The sequence below is a fragment of the Mandrillus leucophaeus genome, unplaced genomic scaffold (genome assembly GCF_000951045.1).
Source record: "Mandrillus leucophaeus isolate KB7577 unplaced genomic scaffold, Mleu.le_1.0 Scaffold92, whole genome shotgun sequence".
Classification (NCBI taxonomy): Eukaryota; Metazoa; Chordata; class Mammalia; order Primates; family Cercopithecidae; genus Mandrillus; species Mandrillus leucophaeus.
The window spans coordinates 585,623-609,189 of record NW_012110030.1 but is presented as its reverse complement, the minus strand read 5'-3'; the positions used below and the strand labels follow the sequence as shown (position 1 = coordinate 609,189).

At 44.8% G+C, this 23,567-nt stretch overlaps 1 protein-coding gene across 1 annotated transcript in view; it reads left to right on the top strand.

Moving 5' to 3' along the window:
• The first annotated feature begins 236 nt into the window (after positions 1-236).
• Positions 237-23,567, top strand: part of GLDC (glycine dehydrogenase (decarboxylating)) — a 137,145-nt gene continuing 113,814 nt past the window's right edge. The window contains exons 1-2 of the mRNA XM_011969887.1: positions 237-315; positions 22,519-22,654. Of these exons, the coding sequence (XP_011825277.1) occupies positions 300-315; positions 22,519-22,654 (152 nt within the window). The 5' untranslated portion in view covers positions 237-299. The remainder of the gene's footprint in view (positions 316-22,518; positions 22,655-23,567) is intronic.

Here is a 23,567-nt window from a genome sequence, read left to right as displayed (position 1 = left end):
CCGGTTAGCTCCGGCTGCAACTGAAATCCAACCCCCAGTGGCGGAATCTCCACCCCGCTTCATGATTTTCTTTCCTCCAAGTCATTCTGGCTTGCTCAAAGTTTTCCTTTTCTCTTTAAAAAGAACCCTAATTAGGCGATTTAAATGAGGTTCCCACAAGCCTTTGTAGTTGCAAAACACAGAGGTGACTCTTTTAACTCAGAGGCGCTTTCCTCTGCCTTGCGTTTTAATTTTAGAGCATTGATGAATTGATCGAGAAGACGGTTCCTGCCAACATCCGTTTGAAAAGACCCTTGAAAATGGAAGACCCTGTTTGTAAGTGGCCGGGAGGGCTCCCTTGGACTCGGCTTACTCTGGCCTGTTTGCCTTTTGTGGTTTCCTGAAGATCCAGCTCTGGGGTTAGGATTGCTCAGGACTGGGAATGTATGGATGAAAATAAAACAGTGGCGGGTACCTCCGGAACCGTCAGAGGGTGGGATATTTGGTTCTTGGAGCAGATAGTTTTGTGTTAGGAGGGAGTCGATGTTGTGCGGTTCTTGATCTTTATCCTAGGGCCCCCGCAGGTTCCCCTGCGTTTTGTAGCAGATTCCCCACTTCCCAGGCACCCTGTCACCGGTCAGGGTGCTCTCATACTTTGGGTTGAGAGGTGTCATCACCCGCGCAGATCTGGATAGACTCAAAGGATCTAGGAATTGCCTAAGGTTATGCAACTGGGGAAGTGACCAGACATCTGGCCTCCCTCCCCCACGCTTCTTTAGATCGCAGTAGTTTCCAGTTGTTTTCTTATCTCACGTCCAAATTTTATTATTTACCAACTGAAAGGCAGCAGTACTTTCCGAGTCCGAATGGTTTTACTTTTCTTTCCTTTTTCTCTCTCTCTTTTTTTTTTTTTTTTAAGGCAGAGTCTCTGTCGCCCAGGCTGGAGCGCTGTGTGGCTTGATCTCGGCTCCCTGTAACCTCCGCCTCCCCGGTTCAAGCAATTCTCCTGCCTCAGCCTCTTGACTAGCTGGGATTACCGGGGCGCACCACCACACCAGGCTCATTTTTATATTTTTAGTAGAGACAGGGTTTCTTCATGTTGGCCAGGCTGGTCTCGAACTCCTGACCTCAGGCAATCCGTCTGCCTCGGCCACCCAAAGTGCTAGGATTACAGGCGCGAGTCACTGTGCCCAACCTCAAATGGTTTTTCTAGAAAAACACGCAAGTAAGATTTATATTTGGTTAAGAAAGGTCAGTTTAGTCATAGAGTTTCTTAGAATTTTATTTTAGGTTTAAAATATTTTTAATGGTCCAAGATTGCTTTTCACAGGTATTTTTATGTGGGTATTTGACTTGCATGGGGTGGGGAGACAATCTATAAGTCAAGGGCACAGGCAGAGCTCTTTAAAAAAATCTCATCTGGTTATCTCACTTTCAATCATGGAGATACTTATCTCTTTTTCTTCTAGAGTAAAATGAAGAGACAGCAGCTGTTTTATTTTGTTGCTGTGATAGAAAGGATATAGCCTGCAGATGGCAAGCTTTATTTGCTTTATTTTGTGTGAAGGTGGACATTTGAGGTATGGAGTCTATCTGCTTCAGGTTGGCTGCTCAGGCTATGCTGAGGGCTGCTGCCTTTGTTGGTTTCCAATCTGATGGTCATTGAAGAAAAGCTGCATGTTTTGTTGCATTGAACTAATTGGGATGTACGGATAGCTGGAAGGAAGCCTTATCTATTTCCATTTTAGAAAATCAGAATCCTGGCTGGGCATGGTGGCTCACGCCTATAATCTCAGCATTTTGGGAGGTCTAGGCAGGTGGATTGCTTGAGGCCAGCAGTTTGAGACCAGCTTGGGCAACGTGGGGAGAACCCATCTCTACAAAAAATACAAAAATCAGCCAGGCGTGGTGGTGTGCACCTGTCATCCCAGCTACTCTGGAGGCTAATGTGGGAGGAACACTTGAGCCGGGCAGTGGAGGTTGCAGTGAGCCAAAATGGCTTCACTGCACTTCAGCCTGAGTAATAGAGTGAGACCCTGTCTCAAAAAAAAAAAAAAAAAAAAAAAAAGAAAGAAAGAAAGAAAAGAAGAGAAAATCAGAATCCTAATTCATTTGATGTGTGAAGAGTGAAAAGTTGTGTATCTTTAAAGCAGGGTATTTTAGGTGAATATTTGAACAAGTGAATAGCTTCCTGAGATTTTCAAAGTCAGGGAACGTTTAGGTTAGCTATTTTTATAATATATATACTCTAAAATAAAATGTTCTTTTCAGAGCATTAGAGCCTGGGAAACATGGCGAAGTTGTGTGTCCTTTTTTAGTTTAGTTCTTGGTTCCAGCTGAATAATTTGAACATCAAGGGATTCTGATTCTTCACTGTGGAAGCGGGCTCCTGAAAAGTAATTTGCAACTTGAGTATAAACTTTATTTTTTTATTTTTTATTTTTTGAAATGGATTCTTGTTCTGTTGCCCAGGTTGGAGTGCAGTGGCATGATCTCAACTCACTAAAACCTCTGCCTCCCTGGTTCAAGCTATTCTCCTACCTCAGCCTCCTGAGTAGCTGGGATTACAGACGTACACCACCACTCCTGGCTAATTTTTTGTATTTTTAGTAGAGATGGGGTTTCTCCATATTGACCAGGCTGGTCAACTTCTGACCTCAGGTGATCCACCCGCCTTGGCCTCCCAAAGTGCTGGGATTACAGGCGTGAGCCACCACGCCCATGCCATATAAACTTTAAACCTAGTAGTTTCTGTGACATTTTGGGCTCATTCCATCTCGTTTGGGATGATTCACCCAGAAAATATTGCACAATCAGAAGTCCCCCCATTCCCTGAAATGGACCAGTTCTCCAATAAAGCTTGCTTCTTGGAATAGTGAGCTGGGGTGTTGGGAGAATGGAGGAGGATGCACCTGCAAAGGAGGAATTTTGACTCTGAGGTGTGAGCGTGTCACGGTGAATGAATATTCTCCAGGTAGGGAGAGCAAATCGGTGCATGTAAGTTCTGGTAGTAGCATTTCCATTTAATAGTGGAGCACCATTACTCAAACTTGGTTTCATGTGAATGCCTGTGTTCTAGTGTAGTCAGAGGAATTCTGGATTAAATATTTGTTTGCCATGTACAGAGAAAGGTGTAGTGAGAGCTAGTTATAGGAGTGTTAAATGTCCTAATTGCAGAGTAAAGATTGTGAGGGTTGTAATCAGCTAGGAAATACTTGGGTTACTTATTACACATAACTCAGTAATCTCAGACATTTACGTAATGCTTACCATGTACTGGACACTCTTTAACATGCTTTCATGTATTAATGTATATTACAATCCTATGAGGAAAATACCATTAATACTTCTGTTTTAAAAATGAAGAAACCATATTCAGATGATGCATGACTTGCCCAAGGTCATAACTGGTAAGTGGTGGAGGCCGAATTCAAACCCAGGCAGCCCAGCTCCACTGTCCACACTCCATCCACTACTTTGCTCTCTCTTCATTTTGTCCTTTGTAAGGTTGTGGGTGTACAAAGTGGAAAACTTCTGTCCTGACTCACCTGGAATGTCCAGTTTACAGATGTGCACAAACCCAGTTGCACTAGAAGCACGCTGCCATATGCCAACTGCCTCAGCAGAATTGTAGCAGCTTCCTGGCAGCACAGATGTGAGAACACTCAGGCCTGCTGCCAGGGCGAGGGAAGGGGTCACGGAAGTGCAATACTGAAGAATGAGCAGTGATGCTCTGCTAGATAAATCTGGGGGAGGCTGCTGGAGGTAGTGGGATTAACATGTATAGGACAGAATGGCCGGACAGAAGCAGGGAAGGACGGGTGATTCATCAGTCATAAAGGATGCTCCCCCTCTTCTTGGACAATTCAGGAAGTGCCTTGAAAAAATACTTTGATCATGAACTGGCTGGTAAGTAAGTCATTATTCAGAGAAACAAGCAAAGCTATTCAGTTCAAAATCCTATCCTGTTCAAGTGAATCCCCCATTCCCCAACCACACGCACTCAACAACAACAAAAGACTAGAAGGATATGTGTCACTGGGAACACTGGTTTCTCTGAATGGTGCCCTTATTAGTGGTTTTAGCTTTCCCTTAATTACTTTGCAGTTTTGGAATTTTCTGCAGTGTAGGTATTCATTTTATAATTAATTCAAAGTTAAAAATTACTTTTTGACCAAAGCCAGTTACTTTTAGCTGTGGTATGCCTGGCTGTGTAGTCTTTTCAGTGAATTCATCTCAAGGTAACTAGACTGAACTAGACTGAACTAATCTTAGATAAACTGCAGGGATTAAAGTTTACACAAAATTGCACATTGCTTGTGGAAGAGAGAGGAGAAACTAAACCCTCCAATGTTCACATTATTCAACTAGAGCTGAGGAGATGAGTTGTCAGAATGGTGGACTTGTGCCAGCTGAATGTTCCAGAGTGATTTCTACTAAATGGTTAATGGAGGGCAGTGAGCGGAGGGAGGGAGCATTGTGTAATGCAGCTGCAGGTGTTGGCTTTGTCACCCTCATTGGGTTGTGCACTCTCCTGAGCTGACCCCAGGGGCAACTAGGCCGGGGCAGCTGTTCCCCAGTCCGAGGCCACGACTTGTCTTTAGCCAGATGATGCCCATTGCCAGGTCCATGCCCATTGCACAGACTCCTGCCTGCAGTCTGTGACAAGGCTTTCCTTTGGCCATTCCTGGCTCATCAGTTCCCAACTTATAGGAATTATGATTTCTTTTTTAGGATGATTCCAATAAATTTCCATTAAACGACTGTGGCAGTAAAGACTAGCTAAATGAGAGAAACAAAGGCTATAATGAACTTGCTGTAGCAAGGGAGTCAGACTTCCATTTTGACAGAGGAGAGGAAAGCTTTATTGTGGGAAAAAGGAAAGGCTTTAGGTATGTTCTGATTGGAGGTTGTTTACAAGGGAAGCTGTCTGAGGGTTAACTAGAAGTCGGGCATATGATAGATTGGTTATGGGTACATATTTGGCTTCACCTGGTTGGTCCTATGTTGGAAGTGGGACAAAAATTAGGGAAGCTATCAGTTATTAATCAAGTTCTGGCCATTTGGGGCCAATTGTTATGGAAGTTATTGTTTGGTTTCCTGGATTGTCACTAGAGATAGCAATCTGGCTTTCTCTTTAAGTCTAATTTGTAGCAGGCTGGCTTCCTGGATTGTTTATTCTAAGTAAGTGGGTTAGTTTCCTGGACAGGTGTGGGTGAAAGTTCTATTTTTAAATATGGTGTGGTATATGTAGTCCCTCACAGCAGAATCTGCTTTGCCCTTATATTTTTGTCATTAATTTTCAATAGGCAGATACTTGACTGATAACCTTGGACAGTCACCCTGTTGCCTAAATTGTTAAACGTTTACCGATTACTATTGGAAGACACTCTGAGGATATCCTTTTTTTTTTTTTTTTTTTTGAGACAGAGTCTCGCTCTGTTGCCCAGTCTGGAGTGCAGTGGCACGGTCTTGGCTCACCACAACCTCTGTCTCCTGGGTTCAAGCGATTCTCCTGCCTCAGCCTCCCGAGTAGCTGAGACTACAGGTGTGCACCACCATGCTCAGCTAATTTTTATATTTTTAGTAGAGACAGGGTTTCACTATGTTGGTCAGGCTGATCTAAAACTCCTGACTTCGTGATCTGCCTGCCTCAGCCTCCCAAAGTGCTGGGATTATAGGCATGAGCCTCTGCGCCCAGTAAGGATATACATTTGAATAAACATAGTCACTGTCTCCAAGGAGCTTACATCTCACCTTCTTAATATAAATAGGTCAGACAGTTAAAAAGTTCCAGGTGCCATGAGAGCTGTGGGTAAAATGTTATGAGTGTTCAGAAATGATGTGAAATGGGACGGAAAGAGAGAGTTAGGAGTTGGAATATATCTTCTCAATGTAAAGAAGCAAAGATGAAGCTGGGCCCAGTGGCTCACACCTGTAATCCCAGCACTTTGGGAGGGTGAGGTGGGTGGATCGCCTGAGGTCAGGAGTTCAAAACCAGCCTGACCAACATGGTGAAGCCCTGTCTCTACTAAAAATACAAAAATTAGCTGGGCGTAGTGGCGCATGCCTGTAATCCCAGCTACTTGGAATGCTGAGGCTGAGGCAGAAGAATCGCTTGAAACCAGGAGGTGGAGATTGCAGTGAGCTAAGTCGTGCCATTGCACTCCAACCTGGGCGACACATGGTTATTTGAGGGATGGCAACCTGGGATTACGTAGACAGATTGTTTATGTTAGGACAGAGACAAAACAGATTCTGCTGTGAGGGACTACATATACAAATGGGCAATTACCAGACCATATTTAAAAATAGAACTTTCACCCACACCTGTCCAGGAAACTAACCTACTTACTTAGAATAAACAATAATAAACTCGTCTCAAAAAAAAGAAAAAAACCTCAAGGAAAGGCAGTACCTTCACTGAGAAAAAGGAAGTGGAAAAATGCAATGTGCAAGACATAATTCGGCAAGCACTTGAGTATTGTTGCAGGATCGTCCTTGATGGAATCTTAAATAATTATGCTATCAATTATTTGGGGGATATTCAGATAAATGTTGAAGTATATCATGGTAAAAGTGGAGGGGTGAAAATATTTGTTTTAAAAGTGATGAGGCTAGGTGTGGTGGTTCACACCTGTAATCTCAGCACTTTGGGAGGCTAAGGTGGGTGCATTGCTTGAGCCGAGTAGTTCAAAACCATCCTGGGCAACATCCTGTCTCTTTTAAAAAAAAAGAGAAAAAAAAAATTTTTTTTAATGTGTTGAGTCCTAAAATAAATTATGATCAGTTTTTCCTTTCTTATTAAAACTAGAATCCCAAACTAGAAATCTCAGTCTTGGCTGGGCGCAGTGGCTCATGCCTGTAATCTTAGCACTTTGGGAGGCTGAGGCGGGTGGATCACTTGAGGCCAGGAGTTCAACATCAGCCTGGGCAACATGGCAAAACCCTGTCTCTACTAAAAATACAAAAATTAACTGGCTGTGTTGGTGCATGCCTGTTGTTCCAGCTGCTCAGGAGGCTGAGGCAGGAGAATCGCTTGAACCTGGGAGGTGGAGATTGCAGGGAAGAGAAGGTTGCAGTGAGCCATGATTGCGCCCCTGCACTCCAGCCTGGGCGACAGAATAAGGCTTCATCTCAAAAAACAAAAAACAAAACAAAATTAAACCCTCAATCTTGATAAAGTAATAAAGCATCTTTTTTGTTTTGTTTGTTTGAGAGAAGTCTCGCTCTTATCCCCCAGGTTTGAGTGCAATGGCTCCATCTCGGCTCACTGCAACCTCCGCCTCCTGGATTCAAGTAATTCTCCTGCCTTAGCCTCCCGAGTAGCTGGATTTACAGGCACCCACCACCACGCCCAACTAATTTTTGTATTTTTAGTTGAGATGGGGTTTCAACATGTTGGTCAGGCTGGCCTTGAACTCCTGATCTCAAGTGATCTGTCCACCTCAGCCTAAAAGTGCTAGGATTACAATCATGAGCCACTGTGCCCGGCCAATTTTGGGTTTTTTAATTTTATTTTTGAGACGGTGTCTCACTCTGTTGCCCAGGCTGGAGTGCAGTGGTGCGATCACAGCTCACTGCGGCCTCAACCTCCTGGGTTAAAGTGATCTCACACCTCAGCCTCCCAAGCAGCTGGGACTACAGGCGCATGCCACCATGCCCAGCTAATTTTTGTATTTTTTCTAGAGACAGCCTTACTGTATTGCCCATGCTGGTCTCAAACTCCCAGGCTCAAGAAATGCTTCCGATTCTACCCCCCAAAATACTAGGATCATAGGCGTGAGCCACCTTGCCCGACCAACTTTATTTTTTAGAGCAGTTTTAGGTTCATAGCAAAACTGAGTGAACGTACAAAGATTTCCCATTAAACCCACTGCCCCCACACAAGCGTGGAGTCTCCCATTATCAGCATTGCCTACCAGAGCATTTGCTACAATTGAACCTATGTTAATGCACCATTATCTCCCAAAGTTTTTATTTATTTATTTATTTATTTTTTGAGATGGAGTCTCACTCTGTCACCCAGGCTGGAGTGCAGTGGTGCAGGCGCGATCTTGGATCACTGCAACCTCCACCTCCTGGGTTCATGCGATTCTTCTGCCTCAGCCTCCCGAGTAGCGGAGACTACAGGCATGAACCACCAGGCCTGGCTAATTTTTGTATTTTTAGTAGAGATGGGAGTTTCACCATGTTGGCCAGGCTGGTCTTGAACTCCTGACCTCAGGTGATCCACCCACCTTGGCCTCCCAAAGTGCTGGGATTACAGGTGAGCCACTGCGCCCGGCCTCACCCATAGTGAAGATTGTTTATGTTAGGATTCAGTCTTGGTGTTGTACATTCTAGGGGTTTAGACAACTGTAGTGTAACATCTATTCATTATTATCTTTTTTATTTTAAAATATTTTATTTTTATTTAATTTTATTTATTTTCTTTGAGACAGTATCTTACTATGTCACCCAGGCTTGACTACAGTGGCATGATCACAGCTCTGTGCAACCTCGACCTCCCTGGCTCAGGCAATCCTCTTACCTCAGCCTTCCAAGTAGCTTAGACCACAAGGAGGACCACCACACCCAGCTAATTTTTAAAATTTTTTGTAAAGATGGGGGTCTCAAGCCCAGGCTGGTCTCAAGCTCCTGGGCTTAAGTGATTCTCTCATTTTGGTCTCCCAACATGCTGGGATTGTAAGTGTGAGCCACCATGCCCAGATCCTATTATTATTATCATATTATTATTGTTATTATTATTTAGAGACAGAGTCTTGCAGTGTCACCCAGACTAGAGTGCTGTGGTGTGACTATAACTCACTCTAACCTCAAAACGTATTCAGTGCTATCAAACTGAAATCAGTTATACTGTATTATAAATATAGTGCTATTCTTGAGGACTCTTACGGTACATAGGACCATTTGCCCATACATAAAGTGCCCTAGACTACTCAGCTTTTGGTTTTTGGATTGGTGTTTGCTATCACCTTTGTTATCAGTGGGTTATTAAGCTGCTATTGCCAAATCTCCTTCTACAGCTTCCTTCATCTGCTTCCATTCTGCACTTACTGAGAGTCAGTTGTAGAAGATAAGATACTGCTTTAGGCACTTGGTGTACAAAAGTCAGGAGGTAAAAGACGATAAAGATATCCCCAGCTATAGGTTATAACTTATAAGGAAATAGATATTGAATAATTTGATGGGTCTGTGAATAGGATGGAGACTTAGTCTGAAGTTATGGCACGAGCAGAGGCATGAAAGTGTGGAAATACATGGTGGTTTGAGGGATGGTGAATAGACCATGTGGTTAGAATGTTAGATTGCAGAGGCACATGGAAAACAAGGTGTGGGGCCACAATATGGAGGGCTCAGAGCCAAAAGGGATTTATTTTTCCCCCTCTAAGTAATGGGTAGACAGGAAAAGTTACTATAGGGAGAAGTGGAAGGATTGATCCTGTGTTTTGCAGAGTGCCTCTGAGATCAGAGGCAGTGAGACCAACTGGGAGACTATTGGAGACTTTACATGTGAGATGTAAATGTGCATTAGTTCAGGTCCACCAGGTAGCAGACACCAAAATGATGTTAGATACACAAGACATTTTCATTGGGGGTAGAAGCAGGAGAGGGCAGGGGAGCCTCCAAACTAATGCAGGTCTAACTTTGGTGGAAAGGGAGAGAAGTAGAATGAAGACGAGGTAGAAAGAGTCTTACAGTACAGAACAGATCTAAGAGAGTTTCCATCAGGCCCACATGGAGTCCTGGAGCTACAGCTGCCCGTGGGAGGAGTCTCATATCTCTAGAGAATGAATGAGTCTGCATTAGTTTTCCTGCAGAGCTTAGTCACTGGCTTGGGGCAGCCCAGGAGAAGCATGGCGGTTTTTTTGTTTTTGTTTTTTTGAGACAGGGTCTGGCCATGTCACCTAGGCTCAAGTGCAGTGATATGATCTTGGTTCACTGCAACCTGTGCCTCCCAGGCTCAAGCGATCCTCCCTCCTCAGCCTCCCTAGTAGCTGGGACTGTTGGTGTGAGCCACCACGCCTGGCTAAATTTTGTATTTTTTGTAGAGACAGAGTTTCACCATGTTTCCCAGGCTGGTCTTGAACTTCTGAGCTCAAGCAACCTGCCTGCCTCTGCCTCTCAAAGTGCTGGAATTAGAGGCGTGAGGAGCATGGTTTTGGGTTTGTTTGTTTTTTTCTTTTCGAGACAGAGTCTTACTCTGTTGCCCAGGCTGGAGTACAGTGGCATGATCCCAGCTCACTGCAGCCTCCACCTCCCAGGTTCAAGCGATTCTCCCACCTCAGCCTCCCAAGTAGCTAGGATTATACACCTAGCTCATTTTTGTATTTTCAGTAGAGATGGAATTTTGCTGTGTTGGCCAGGCTGGTCTCCAACTCCTGACCTCAGGTGATCCACCCTCCTCAGCCTCCCAAGTGCTGGGATTATAGGTGTGAGCCACCATGCCTGGCCAGGAGCATGGTTTTTGTATAGACATGGTGGTTGATCCAGAGAGGCAGGAGGTGAGGTGTCAGTCAGTTTCTAGATGGGGTAGTGATGTTGATGTCATTCATTAACAGAGGGGTAACAGGGAGAAGAGGAAGGAGAGATTGGGTCTTGAGCAGAATTGGGTTTGAGATATTCGTGGAATATGCATTTGGAAAAGTTGAAGCAAGAGTTGGGAAGTAGAGTCTAGAGATCCAGAAAGAGAAGAGATGGAGTTGCAGATTTAGTGAGTTTTCTGAATAAATTCGTGAGAATTAGTGAAATTTCCCAGGGATGGAGTGTGGGGAAGAAAGCAGAAACCAGGATATAGGGAAATAAAACATGCAGAAGAAGGGAGGCAGGGCAGTCTGAGATGAAGTCATCAGAGGCAGGAGGATATATTTTCAGGCAGTGAGTTGTGGACCCCTGTGTCATATTCTGGACCTTTCTTAGGCAGAAGAGGGAAGAAAGTCTGCATAAAGACATAAGGATCCTCCGAGGTGGAAGGAGTTGAGGGGCTACGGGTATCTGAGGGTCTGACGATCTCTCTGCATGAGAGACAGGAAGCTGAGATTGAGCACTAGGGAAAAGTGAATTTCAGAAGAGCTATTGTGTGCATCTGGGTGGCGAGGACCCTCGATCGGCCTGCAGGCAGGGTCTGCTGAGAGCATCTGGGTGGTGAGGACCCTCGATCCCCCTGCAGACAGGGTCTGCTGAGATTAAATGGTGGGAATTTGTAAGGCCTGTTTGAGTGTCCTCCACCCCACCATTGGTCAGTGATCTGGAAGTAGGAACAGAGAAATGTGGTGACTGAGTTCAGCCAAGGGGAGGACTTCAAGGTCCGTTAGTCAGCTCAGTGAGGTTGAGAGAGAGGTGGGGCAGTCCCACCCACATTCTGCCTGGAAGCTCAGTGACCCGCCTCAGGAGGCTGGGAGTGAGGGCCCAGGCTGCACGAGGGCGAGTGCTAGAGAACAGGGACGTGAGCTGCTGTGGGTAAATCTGTGTTGTGACTTCCATTCTTTATGTCCTCTTCCCACCCCACTAAATAGCACTGTGCCTTGTTTTAACAAGTGTCAGTTATATGATGTACGAATAACTTTGATCTCATTTTGACTCAAATTTGCTTTACTTTTTGTAAGTCCAGAGTATTTATACAAAAATGCACACTGAGAATTTTAGTAAGAATTCTCAATGCCTGTATCATCAACATGCTAACTGACTGAACAAGGAAGAAATAAAATTTTGGAAAATCTGAAATTATTGTAGACACTGCATTATTTTATACAACTTTCTTAATAGCTGCAGGTTTCCACTGATAAATGCTTCTCTGAGGCTCATGCACTTTGAGACGTAGTTGAACCAAATGTGGGAACAATTTGTGCATTATTTATCATCATGATTCTGTAAAGGATGAGTTCCTGGGAATATTGAGCTAGCTGTATGTGGAAGTTTAGGTGAATTTTCATTGCAACATGTTGATTCACCTGTATTTTCCGAGCATTTACTATAAAAGATTACAATTCACTTGGTGTGATTCTGGGTTGGACCACAAATTTCTCCATATGCCTTTTTTTTGAGACGGAGTCTCGCTCTGTCACCAGGCTGGAGTGCAGGGGCACAATCTTGGCTCACTGCAGCCTCCAACTCCCTGGTTCAAGCTATTCTCCTGCCTCAGCCTCCTGAGTAGCTGGGATTACAGGCACGCGCCACCGCGCCCAGCTAATTTTTGTATTTTTAGCAGACATGGGGTTTCACCATATTGGCCAGGATGGTCTTGATCTCCTGACCTTGTGATCCACTCGCCTCAGCCTCCCAAAGTGCTAGGATTACAGGCATGAGCCACTGCGCCCGGCCCCATATGCCTTTTTTTTTTTTTTTTGAGGCAGGGTCTCACTTTGTCACTGAGGTTGGAGTGCAGTGGCATGATCATGGCTCACTGCAGCCTCAACCTCCTGGGCCCAAGAGATCCTCCCACTTCAGCCTCCCAAGTAACTGGACTACAGGCATGTGCCACCACATGGACTAATTTATTTTATTTTGTAGAGATGGGGGTCTTGCTGTGTTGCCTAGACTGGTCTCAAACTCCTGGGTTCAAACCATCCTCCCCGCTTAGCCTCCCAAAGTGCTGGGATTACAGGCATGAGCCACCATGCCTGGCCCATATGCCTTTGATCTATAAAAAATTATCTTTTTCTCAAGCATGATACATTGTTTGAGTTGGATTCTTAGGACATAGCCTTCCCTTCTTGTTCTTGCTCTGCAGGCCATGACAATGTACCTTTGGGGCAGCAAAGAGAGAAAACAAATCCTCTGGGACTTCCACTGATTCTCATTTCAAACTCAGCATTTGGCCTCATTACATAGGTTAGTTGGTATTCCAGATAAATTCTATGAATTGCAATGTTTCTCTGTACATTTCTTTAAAAAACATTTGTAGATTAAATGAAAAGGGGCCTCCCACAGAAGGAGTATGATCCAAGTTCAAGGAGTAAAATAACAGACATAGCATCACTTGTCCCACTCCCCACTGTGAATGTTGTTTTGGTTTTGCTACAGCTGGTAGGGTCTTGAAGTTGTGCATCTCTCGGGTGATCAGGAATAGCTGCAGAGACTGCTCACTCCTACAGAGACAAGGAACCATGGAGTCATCAGAAACACAGATGGGACACGCCTCAGCTCCTTTTGAGTGGAGATGTCCTGAGGAGGGCGGTAACCCCTGAGGGTCATGAAGGACTGAAGGAGGTGTGGTATTAATTGGCTGAGCAAGAAGACAGGGAAGAGCCTGGCAGGATTAGAGCAAGGAGACTCAGAGCCCCAGGTTGGGCCGGCGTGCTGCTGCCCTGACCACATCCTCACACATGGCACAGCTCTGCCAGTCTGCAAGGATTTTAGGTTCAGTTTCCTCTGTACACTGTGCAGAGTGTATGGATTGGCTTGGCTTCCTGGAATGATTCAACACATTCTGTGATTCAGCTGACTTAGGTAGTGAAACCCTCCTCTGCCCAGGGAGGAAACTTGACAAGTAATAGGGAGCTGGGTCTATGGACTGGGTAAGTGGGCTTGATCCAGGTGGCTATAGGGGAGAGAAAGGAGTGCTATAAATGACGGGATGATGTTGGGGAAAGGCTCAGCATGCAGATGGAATTTGCATCCAAATTCTGAATTCCCTTCAGAAAGAAGAGAAAGTCCTGCTGTGCTGTCATTCATGGTTTGTTTATCTTGATGGACACCTAGCCCCATGCCATGGTTCCTACGCAGATTTACAGCCAAGGATTAAGATGTTGGCAAGAACAATCTGCCCAGGCAGTCTCTGTCCTCACATTCTGGCCCCAGCTTTCCCCTTACCCTCTAGCAGAGAAAGGCCTTTCTCAAATGGGTGACATTGGGCAAATTCAAATATGAGTGTGTTGGTTTTCAGTCCTGATGACTTCCTTGGAGACCTTTTTCTAGTGTCTTGCCAAGCACATGGAGAGCGAAGAGTGAGGGAGGCTCTCACGCAGTTAGTGGCTGCTGTGTGTGAGGTGCTGCTGGCTGGGCCCCCCAGAACCATGCTTTGTGGATGGCCTGCCGAAGCCCAGGACTGATGACGTATACACCCACATACCCATGTATTTTACAAGGAGGATTTCATTCTACATGCAACATTTTAATGTTAATTTCAAATAAACAATATAGACACATTGTTCAAAACTCAAAAGCACAAAAATATCTACAGGGAGACCAGGCGGCGTGGCTCATGCCTGTAATCCCAGCACTTTGGGAGGCTGAGACTGGAAGATTGCTTGAGGCCAGGATTTGAAACCAGCCTGGGAAACATCGCGGGACCTTGTCTCTCTTTAAAAAAAGGAAAAAAAAAAGATATACAGTGAAAAGCAAGCCTCCCTCCCACATCTATTATCTTCTATTTATTATCAATTTCTTGTGAATCATTGCAAAGATGTTCTGCTAATATATAAACATATGCATATATAATTATTTTAAAAATATAAATGATAACATAATATTGTATGTGTATATGTGTATATGTAGTGTAAAACTTTAGGTATAGCAATTTTAGATTGTCAAAGAAGCAAAAACCAAAACCTGAATACATTTTCCCTTATAATTGAGGCCAAAAGAAATTGTAGGGTTGTGTTTGGGGTAATGGGTTAAGGATGGGAAACAATGTGTGTGTGTGTGTGTGTGTTTAGTTGTAGCAGGTATCTTGACTCATACAGATTGACTGTCCATGTTAATGACACTTTTCCAGTTCTTGTGGAAATTTACATAAATAGGATATTAAAACCTAGTCCTAGTAATGTATTGAAAATTTAACAGCTGTTGGGGGCCGAGGCGGGCAGATCACCTGAGGTCAGGAGTTCAAGACCAGCCTGTCCAATATGCTGAAACCCCATGTCCACTAAAAATACAAAAATTAGCTGGGCGTGATGGCAGGCGCCTCTAATCCCAGCTACTCAGGAGGCTGAGGCAGGAGAATCGCTTGAACCCAGGAGGTGGAGGTTGCAGTGAGCCGAGATCGTGCCATTGCATTCCAGCCTGGGCGACAGAGTAAGACTTCATCTCAAAAAGAAAAAAGAAAATTTAACAGCAAAATCACCTTATTGCTATTGGAAAGCATTTATTTGGTGCATTGGTTAGTGCAAAACTGTTGCTATTTTAGGCGCAATGGCAAGGGAGTTGCTATAGCAAGGCTCTTATGTGGAATAATGTAAAGACGAAATTCTGAGAAGCAGCAGCAGTGCAAGTTCTTACCTGCAGTTCTTAGGAGGTGATACCTAGAGGCCACTGAACTCTGTTCTTGGTACATTAGGACCAGGAGATTATGCAATGCTCTGAGGCAGAAGAATAAACAAGGTCAGAAGCAGGCATTTATTCTGCAAGAAAAGAACTTACTGTGTAGGTTCCTGAAGGATTTGCCTGAATTCCTTCATGGCCGAGAGTGCAAAATAATGCACAGTTGCTGGCTGCCCTGCATAGCTGTAGGCAAGCATCTGGAAGATGACGTCTTGTCTCCAAGTGTTTCTTTTTCTTTAGGCAGGGTCTCACTCTGTCACCCAGGTGGGAGTGCATTGGCGCAATCACAGCTTACTGCAGCCTTGACCTCCTGGGCTCAACCAATCCCCCTGCCTCATTCTTTGATTTTTTTTGGTAGAGACAAGGTCTCACTATGTTGGTCAGGCTTACACTCCTGGGCTCAAACAATCCTTCTGCCTCAGCCTCCCAAAGTGCTGGGATTACAGGCGTGAGCCACTGTCCCCGGTCTTCAATCATTTCTTAACGGACGCCCCCCTTTCTCATTTGGTCTCTTTCCCTGCTGGTTAGTTTTGTTTTAGTTCATGTTCAGGAATTAGGCTTGTGCACAGGAGCAAGCTGGTTTTGTCCAGTTGAAAGGAAAAGTGTGAGGAATGTGCTCTGCTGTGAGCTTTGCTGTGGTGGGAAAATCTAGTTTTCTTTTTCCCTTTCCCATCTGCTGCCCAAGGTTTGGATGGCACAATCATTTCTCAGAATGCTTCTTTTACAACGCAGGAGGAAAAGGCTGCCACTTTGGGATTTAAGGACCCCATACAGTTTCCTCTAGAAAGGGAGCTCTTTTCCACAGCAGAAGAGGTGTTGAATTGTATGCTTAGTTAGGATTTGGGGTTTTATTTAGACATCATCATGTCCCTTAATTTGGACTTAAAGACTGGATTCTGTGAAGTTCAATTTCAGGTTGGTTCAGCAGGTAGATCTCTGAACATGGACTTTTCTGTCTTCTCTCCTTTTCTCTGCATCTATTGCTGTCTTGACATCAAAGTAACTCAAACTCTGGGCTTCTAGGTACACTGGGCTGGCTCTCCTGCAGATCTGGCATTTCATGAGCGGGTCTGAGAAATGGCAACCAGTGAACAAACATTTGAAACAATTCAGACACTAACTAGGCTGTATGTTTGGGGAATTATTTTTATTATATGTGGCTGTGCAAGCCTGAGGTCTTAGATTTTATCACAGTAAGCTTACCCCTCTGTTCATCAAGTCACAGACAGTCTTGGCTTCTAGCTGGGAATTTTTCCTTGGGAAATTTTGTAGCGTTGGGCGATGGATGAGTGAATGGAAAGAAGCATGACTAGGGACTTGCTCTTAATGGCTCAAAAGTGTCCATTAACTTGTTGTATAGGGGACAGCTCATTCTATTAACTCACTTTGTTCTCAACAGAAGGTAAAATTGGGCATAACTACCAGGCTATCATGAGAACCAATCCAGGAAAACTCATTAGTCCCAAGCTGGATAGGGACAGAGTTCACAGGTACTTGAGAAGTTTGGCTAGTCCTATAGAGACTAGAGTATATATTTATCGCCTTAGAAACTTCTTTGTCTCATGTTTGACATCTTTTATGCTTCTGGGTCTTATAGATATTTTGTTCTTTATTTAAGCTAGTTCGCCTTTTTTTTTTTTTTCCTAGATGGAGTCTTGCTCTGTCGCCCAGGTTGGAGTGCAGTGGCACAATCTCGGCTCACTGTAACCTCCCTCTCCCGGGTTCATACCGTTCTCCTGCCTCAGCCTCCTGAGTAGCTGGGACTACAGGCACCTGCCACCACGCCTGGCTAATTTTTAAAATATTTTTAGTAGAGGTGGGGTTTCACTGTGTTAGCCAGGATGGTCTTGATCTTCTGACCTTGTGATCCACCTGCCTCGGCCTCCCAAAGTGCTGGGATTGCAGGCATGAGCTACTGCACCCGGCCCACTAGTTTGCCTTTTAAAATTTTCAGGTGTTTGATTCAAGTGTGTAAGACATCAGTGGCTGCTCTGCAGGATGCTGATTTGTATCTGGAGACCCGGAACTCATGTGGATCGGGCCAGTGGGTTCCTGGCTGGTCTAATGTGACATCTTCTCTTCCTTAACTGTTTGAGGACATGGGGCAGGGCAGGAACACTGCCTGAGTGGCAGGTGGAGACTGAAGGGAGGGAGATGGGAACTGGGCTGTACTCAGGGCTCTCTCACAAGGGGCTTGACCTTTACCTATTACCTCCTGGACAGCTCTGCAGAGAGGTATGAGGGAACGGGTTTTCTTGTGAAAGGAAAATTCAACTCTCTCTTCTACTTGAGAGTCTAGGGACTCCAGACATCACCATCCCCCACAGTAGCTCTGATGATTTTCACATTTGAATGAAACACTTGAAATTTTTAAAAGGCCAATTAGTATAAATGAAGAACAAAACAATTAATTATAAAGACCCAGCAGCATAAAAGTGGTCAATCCTGAAACACAGTGGCAGGCACCATCTTAGTTCTTGTGTTCCTTCTTCTGTCAAGTGAAAAAATAAACTACCATTTTCACCTTCCACAACACTCCTGTTCAATTGAGCTGCTTCTTTTTATTTTTTATCTTTTATTTCAATCCTGCTCCTTCTGTAGTCAATTGAGCTTCTTGACTGGTCTCCCGGAGCTAATTGTCAGGACTAGAGCGGTGCCCCACCCCCTTCGTGGGATCCTAGCCTCCCCCTTCCTTTGGGTGAGATCCTATCTACTCCTTCCCAGGAGGTGGCCTCTGCTGACCTGTAAAACTTTAACCCCACCTTTCCTATCAGTGGGAATGAACGTAACAGCTGGGGCTACTATCACAGGAGTGGAAAATAAAACCATAGTAAAAAGACCTCCAAAAGTCTACAAGCAAAATCTAAACGCATTTGAGCACCTCTATATGGGGCGACAGTGCAGATTTTTGCTGAAGGCAGGCAGAGGGGTGGCATTTTGTGTTCTCAGAGGGAAGCGATCTGGACTTTGGTTTAGTTTAGGATTCTTCTCAGCTTCTAGCCCCGAGCTCCAGGCCTTCTGTCACCTCCATGACTTTCCTGAATCTGAGTCCTTGAAGTGCATTTTTCAGAAAACGTGGATCCTACTCTTCCCCTTCCTTTGGGTGAGAGCCTATCTACTCCTTCCCAGGAGGCGGCCTCTGCTGCAGACCCATACAACTTTAACCCCACCTTTCCTATCAGTGGGAAGTCACCTAACAGCTAGGGCTACTATCACAGGAGTGGAAAGACCTTCCAAAAGTCTACAAGCAAAATCAAAACAACACATTTGAGCACCTCTATACGGGGCGAGAGCTAGATTTTTGCTACAGTCCCTCACTAGGGATTGTGGCTCTTGGCACAATAGCCAAATTCCTATCTCTCTAATCCTATTTTGTCTCCTGGGGCTGGGTATGAGGAAGGAGAGTCCTGCACTGGAAGAATTACGTTAGCAGTTTCACTCACTATGGGGACTGTTGGTTTAAATAACCCTTTTGGCTCCCACCAATGTCCATTTAGCTATTTCTAATTATTTCAACTACTATATTAGTTTTCTCCAGGTATGCAGCCAATTAACAGTCAGCCATTGAGTTGGTTCTCTCAGCCATGCTGCTTGTGGAACAACCTGACTGCAAGGCTATACTGCTTTCCTTTCCCATGCCAGGCCATGTGAGTGAGAGAGCAATCAGTGCAAATCTTTGGGCTAGATAACTGGTGGTGCTGGTTTGGCCTGCTGGTTTGACCTCTGGCCGCGTCACTCTGAGGGACTGTGGGGGAGGTTGCTGCACCCCTCTGCACAGACTTCCAACACATTCCAGTACCGTAGCACCAGCTCTCTTACGCCAGTAGATGATGTTGGTTAGTAAAGAGAATGGTACTATGGGGGTCGATTACTTCCACTAGTAGAATCTTAATGATGTGTGGGAAACCGTGTCTGGCAAAGTGCTGGAGTTCACCTGAGCCTTTTTTTTTTTTTGGAGACAGTGTCTCGCTCTGTCGCCCAGGCTGGAGTGCATTGGCGTGATCTCGGCTCACTGCAACCTCCACCTCCCGGGCTCAAGCAATTCTCCTGCTGCAGCCTCTGAAGTAGCTGGGATTACAGGCGCACGCCACCAGGCCCAGCTGATTTTTGTGTTTTTAGTAGAGACGGGGTTTCACCATGTTGGCCAGGCTGGTCTTGAACTCCTTGACCTCAAGTGATCCTCCTGCCTCAGCCTCCCAAAGTGCTGGGATTACAGGTGTGAACCACTGCGCCCAGCCAACCCGAGCCTTTTTTAACTGGTCAGCTGGGCCCAAGAGTATTACCATGTCTCCTAAAAATGACTGATATAGTTTCTTTATTAGTTTTCTGTGGCTGCCATGTACTATAGTACCACAGACTAAGTGGCTTAAAACAACAGGAGCCTGTTCACTCCCAGTTCCGTAGTCAGAAATCAAGATGTTGGCAGGGTTGGCTCCTTTCTGGGAGCTCTGAGGGAGGATCAGTTCCCTGCCTCTCTCCCAGCTTCTGGGGTTTGCTAGCAGTCCGTGGCACTCCTCGGTCTGTGGATGCATTGCTCCAACCTCTGCTGCCATCAAATATGGCGTTCTTCTTGCGTGTGTGTCTGCATGTCCCAATTTTGCTCTTCTTATAAGGACACCAGTCATTGGATTAGGGCTGACCCTAATCCAGCATGATCTCATTTTAACTTGATTACATCAGTGGAGACCCTATTTTCAAGTAAGGTTGTAGTCAGAGGTACCATGGGGTTAGAATTTGAAAGTATCATTTTTGGGAACACAGTTCAACTCGTAACACTCCTCTTACCCATCTCTCTCCTGAACTATAGTGCTGGCCTCTTACTGTATCTCCCTGGGCCAGGGTCTCCCCTCAGTGACCTTTCCACACCATGAGTAGAATTATCTTCTTATATTGTAAAAAGAATCATATTCTCCAGCTTGATTTCCAAAGGCTAAACTCAGTTTGACAGACAGAGCCCTTCACAGGCTGTTGTCATTGGAGAGCTGGACCGGTGTGGAACAGGGACCTGTCCCCCCTGCACAGGATCATAATTGAAGCCAGACTCACCTACAAGGCACCGCTAATTAATCTTTCCTCCTACTGGGCGTCTGAATCATTCTGCCCCTAAGAAGATTATTTGGGAGGTGACTGGACTTCTTGCATGATTGTTCCTAGGGATGCTGTCTTTGCCTATCTTCTCAGATGTGGGTTTATTGCATTTTTACTTATTTCCTAAACTTTCAGTGGAAGAAGGCAAGATCATCTTCCATAAGGTAGTTAGATTATATTACTCGTGGAACTAATACCTTCAAGACTATCTACTCTTTTCTTTCTTACTTTACTCTGGCAAAGTACCATATCTCCTGTGAATTTATTTCCTGGGAAAGCATGTGGAATGGGGAGTGTGTGTATGTGTGTGTGTGTGTGTGTGTGTGTGTGTGTGTGGGGTGGAGGGTGAAAGTATTTTACCTGAGGATAAAGATTGATGCAAATAATATTCAGATAGAGTTCAGTAGGGTTAAAACATGTTAAGTGTCTTCTTGCCAGTTTGCTGTCTTGGATTTTGCTGTATCTACATTTTTCTCTGATAAGGGAACAATAAAATAAATCATTTCCCAGAGTTAAGTGACTGAGTCCCTAAGAAGATCTTAAAGGAGACAGACATTTGCCTAAGTAGTTAAATCCCAGTTAAATTTTAGTAACACAATCTATCTCTATGCAGAGAGGCAAATAAAGAACCACATGATGTCATTTGTATCTAAAAAGTACCCTTCAGTGGCTGGGCGCGGTGGCTCACGCCTGTAATCCCACCACTTTGGGAGGCTGAGGTGAGTGGATCACAAGGTCAGGAGTTTGAGACCAGCCTGGCCAATATGGTGAAACCCTGTCTCTACTAAAAATACAAAAATTAGTCGAGTGTGGTGGTGTGCACCTGTAGTCCCACCTACTCAGGAGGCTGAGGCAGAAGAATCACTTGAACCTGGGAGGCAGAGGTTGCAGTGAGCCAAGATCAAGCCACTGCACTCCAGCCTGGGTGACAGAGCAAGACTCCCTCTCAAAAAAAAAAAAAAAGAAAAAAAGGGTACCCTTCAGTGTAAGAGCTGTCCATGTAGCAACTCTCAATTTAGTCCAATGGATTAAAGTGTGAGACTGGATTAGTAATCCTTTAATTTAAAGTTGTGTGACCCCGGCCAAATGACTGTCTTCAATCCTCAGTGTCCCAGGCCGCATGAAAAGCATATGGTACAATTCCTGGCAGAATAATGTTCAATAAATATCAAATGCTATTATTATTTTGTTATTATACGAATGACCCGAGAAAGGGTCCCACCTGCATGCAAGTACGTTTATACTTCTTAATTACCAAAGTGCCTGCATGAGAATGCTGGTAGAAACTGTATGAGGGTGTTTTGTTTTTGTTTTTGTTTTTGTTTTTGTTTTTGAGATGGGGGTCTCACTCTGTCACCCAGGTTTGAGTGCAGTGGCGCCATCTTAGCTCACTACAACCTCCACCTCCCAGGCTCATGTGATCCTTCCCACCTCAGCCTCCCAAGAATCCCGGACCACAGGTGCGAACCACCACGCCTGGCTAATTTTTTGCATTTTTGGTAGAGACGGGGTTTCACCGTGTTGCCCAGGCTGGACTTGAACTCCTGAGCACAAGCGATCCGCCCACCTCAGCCTCTCAAAGTTCTGGGATTACAGGTGTGAGCCACTGTCCCCAGCTTTGCATGAGGGTCTTTGATTACAACTGATATTTTCTATTTTTGGGTGATGGCCTTTTTATAAGTTGCCGTTTCAGTGACACAAAGGAGGAATGTGTAACTGAGTAGAACAGTTTTAGAGAAAATGTAGGTTATGTGTTAATTAGACTGAAGCCGTGTCTACTTCCAGAGAGTATAAGGCAGTTTAGAAGGTAAAACACAGTATTTTACTGGGAGTGAGACAGAATTTTTATTTAGCGTATATACAGCAGAAACAGAAAGGGAACAGAAAAAGCCTGGAATGAGGCAAGTGTAAAAATGGGCAATTCTAGCAAACAGAACTGAATAAGGAAGAGTCAAAACAATGACGAGGGGCCAACCTTGAGGAGAAATTGAGTGTTGTTTGGGAATTTTTTTTTTTTTTGAGATATCGCATACAGTACTTAGTGTTGGTTGGATGGAAGACTCTTAACATTTTCCATATAGTTATTCTCTCATAAATATTCAAACAAAGTGAGGGTTTTAAACTGTAATTAGAGCTCCTTTCTGAGACATCTTCTCTCTGTAACATTTCTCTTTTTCCCACAATCAGGTGAAAATGAAATCCTTGCAACTCTGCATGCCATTTCAAGCAAAAACCAGATCTGGAGATCATATATTGGCATGGGCTATTATAACTGCTCAGTGCCACAGACGATTTTGCGGAACTTACTGGAGAACTCAGGATGGTAATGTATTTCTCGGTTCAGGAACAGGACTACTATGATTTGCATAATTCTCTCCATCCTCCATCTGTCCCCTGGCAGTCTCAGAGACTCCACACTGACACCCATCCCCCAGTGCTGTCTCCAACCTCCGGGAACCTACCAGGTTTCTCCGGATTGGGAAATGTTCTTGCTCAAATGTTGAGGAAATAGAAGTTTCTTCCCACTTCTAGTCCCATAAAATCTGCTAGGATGCTAAATTGTGGATCTGGTCATCTCTTCCTCTTCTCCAACTTAATTTCTGTGCTGTATTAGAGTAAGATGTGAAACCTGCAGATGGGTAGATTCAGGGCTTTACTCCTCCTTGGAGACCCTGGGACTTAGGCTACTTCTGAGCTGTCTCAGTGAGTCAGTGGTGGAGTCTGGGAGAGAATCTTGGTCCACTGTCTTCTGTCAGGATTCCACCTGACCACCCTGCCCAGATGGAGTCTTGCTGTGTATCCCAGTCTGGAGTGCAGTGGCGTGATCTTGGCTCATTGCAACCTCTGCCTCCCAGGTTCAAGCAATTCTCCTGCCTCAGCCTCCCAAGTAGCTGGGATTACAGGTGTGCGCCATATGCTGGACTAATTTTGTATTTTTAGTAGAGACGGGGTTTCACCATGTTGGTCTTGAACTCCTGACCTCAGGTGATCTGCCCGCCTCGGCCTCCCAAAGTGTTGGAATTACAGGCATGAGCCACCACACCCGGCTCTTCTGTCAGGATTTTTAAGGGGGACAGATAATCGTGTTCCCTTCCCCTTCCACCCCCAAAATTTTTGATTCACAACTGACTAACAAAAAGACATAGTGTTGGAGATCATAATATCAGCTTTATTGCTAGCACTTTCTAGAGAAAGAGAACATGTGCATTCTGTAGACAGGCTCTTCTAGAAAAGAT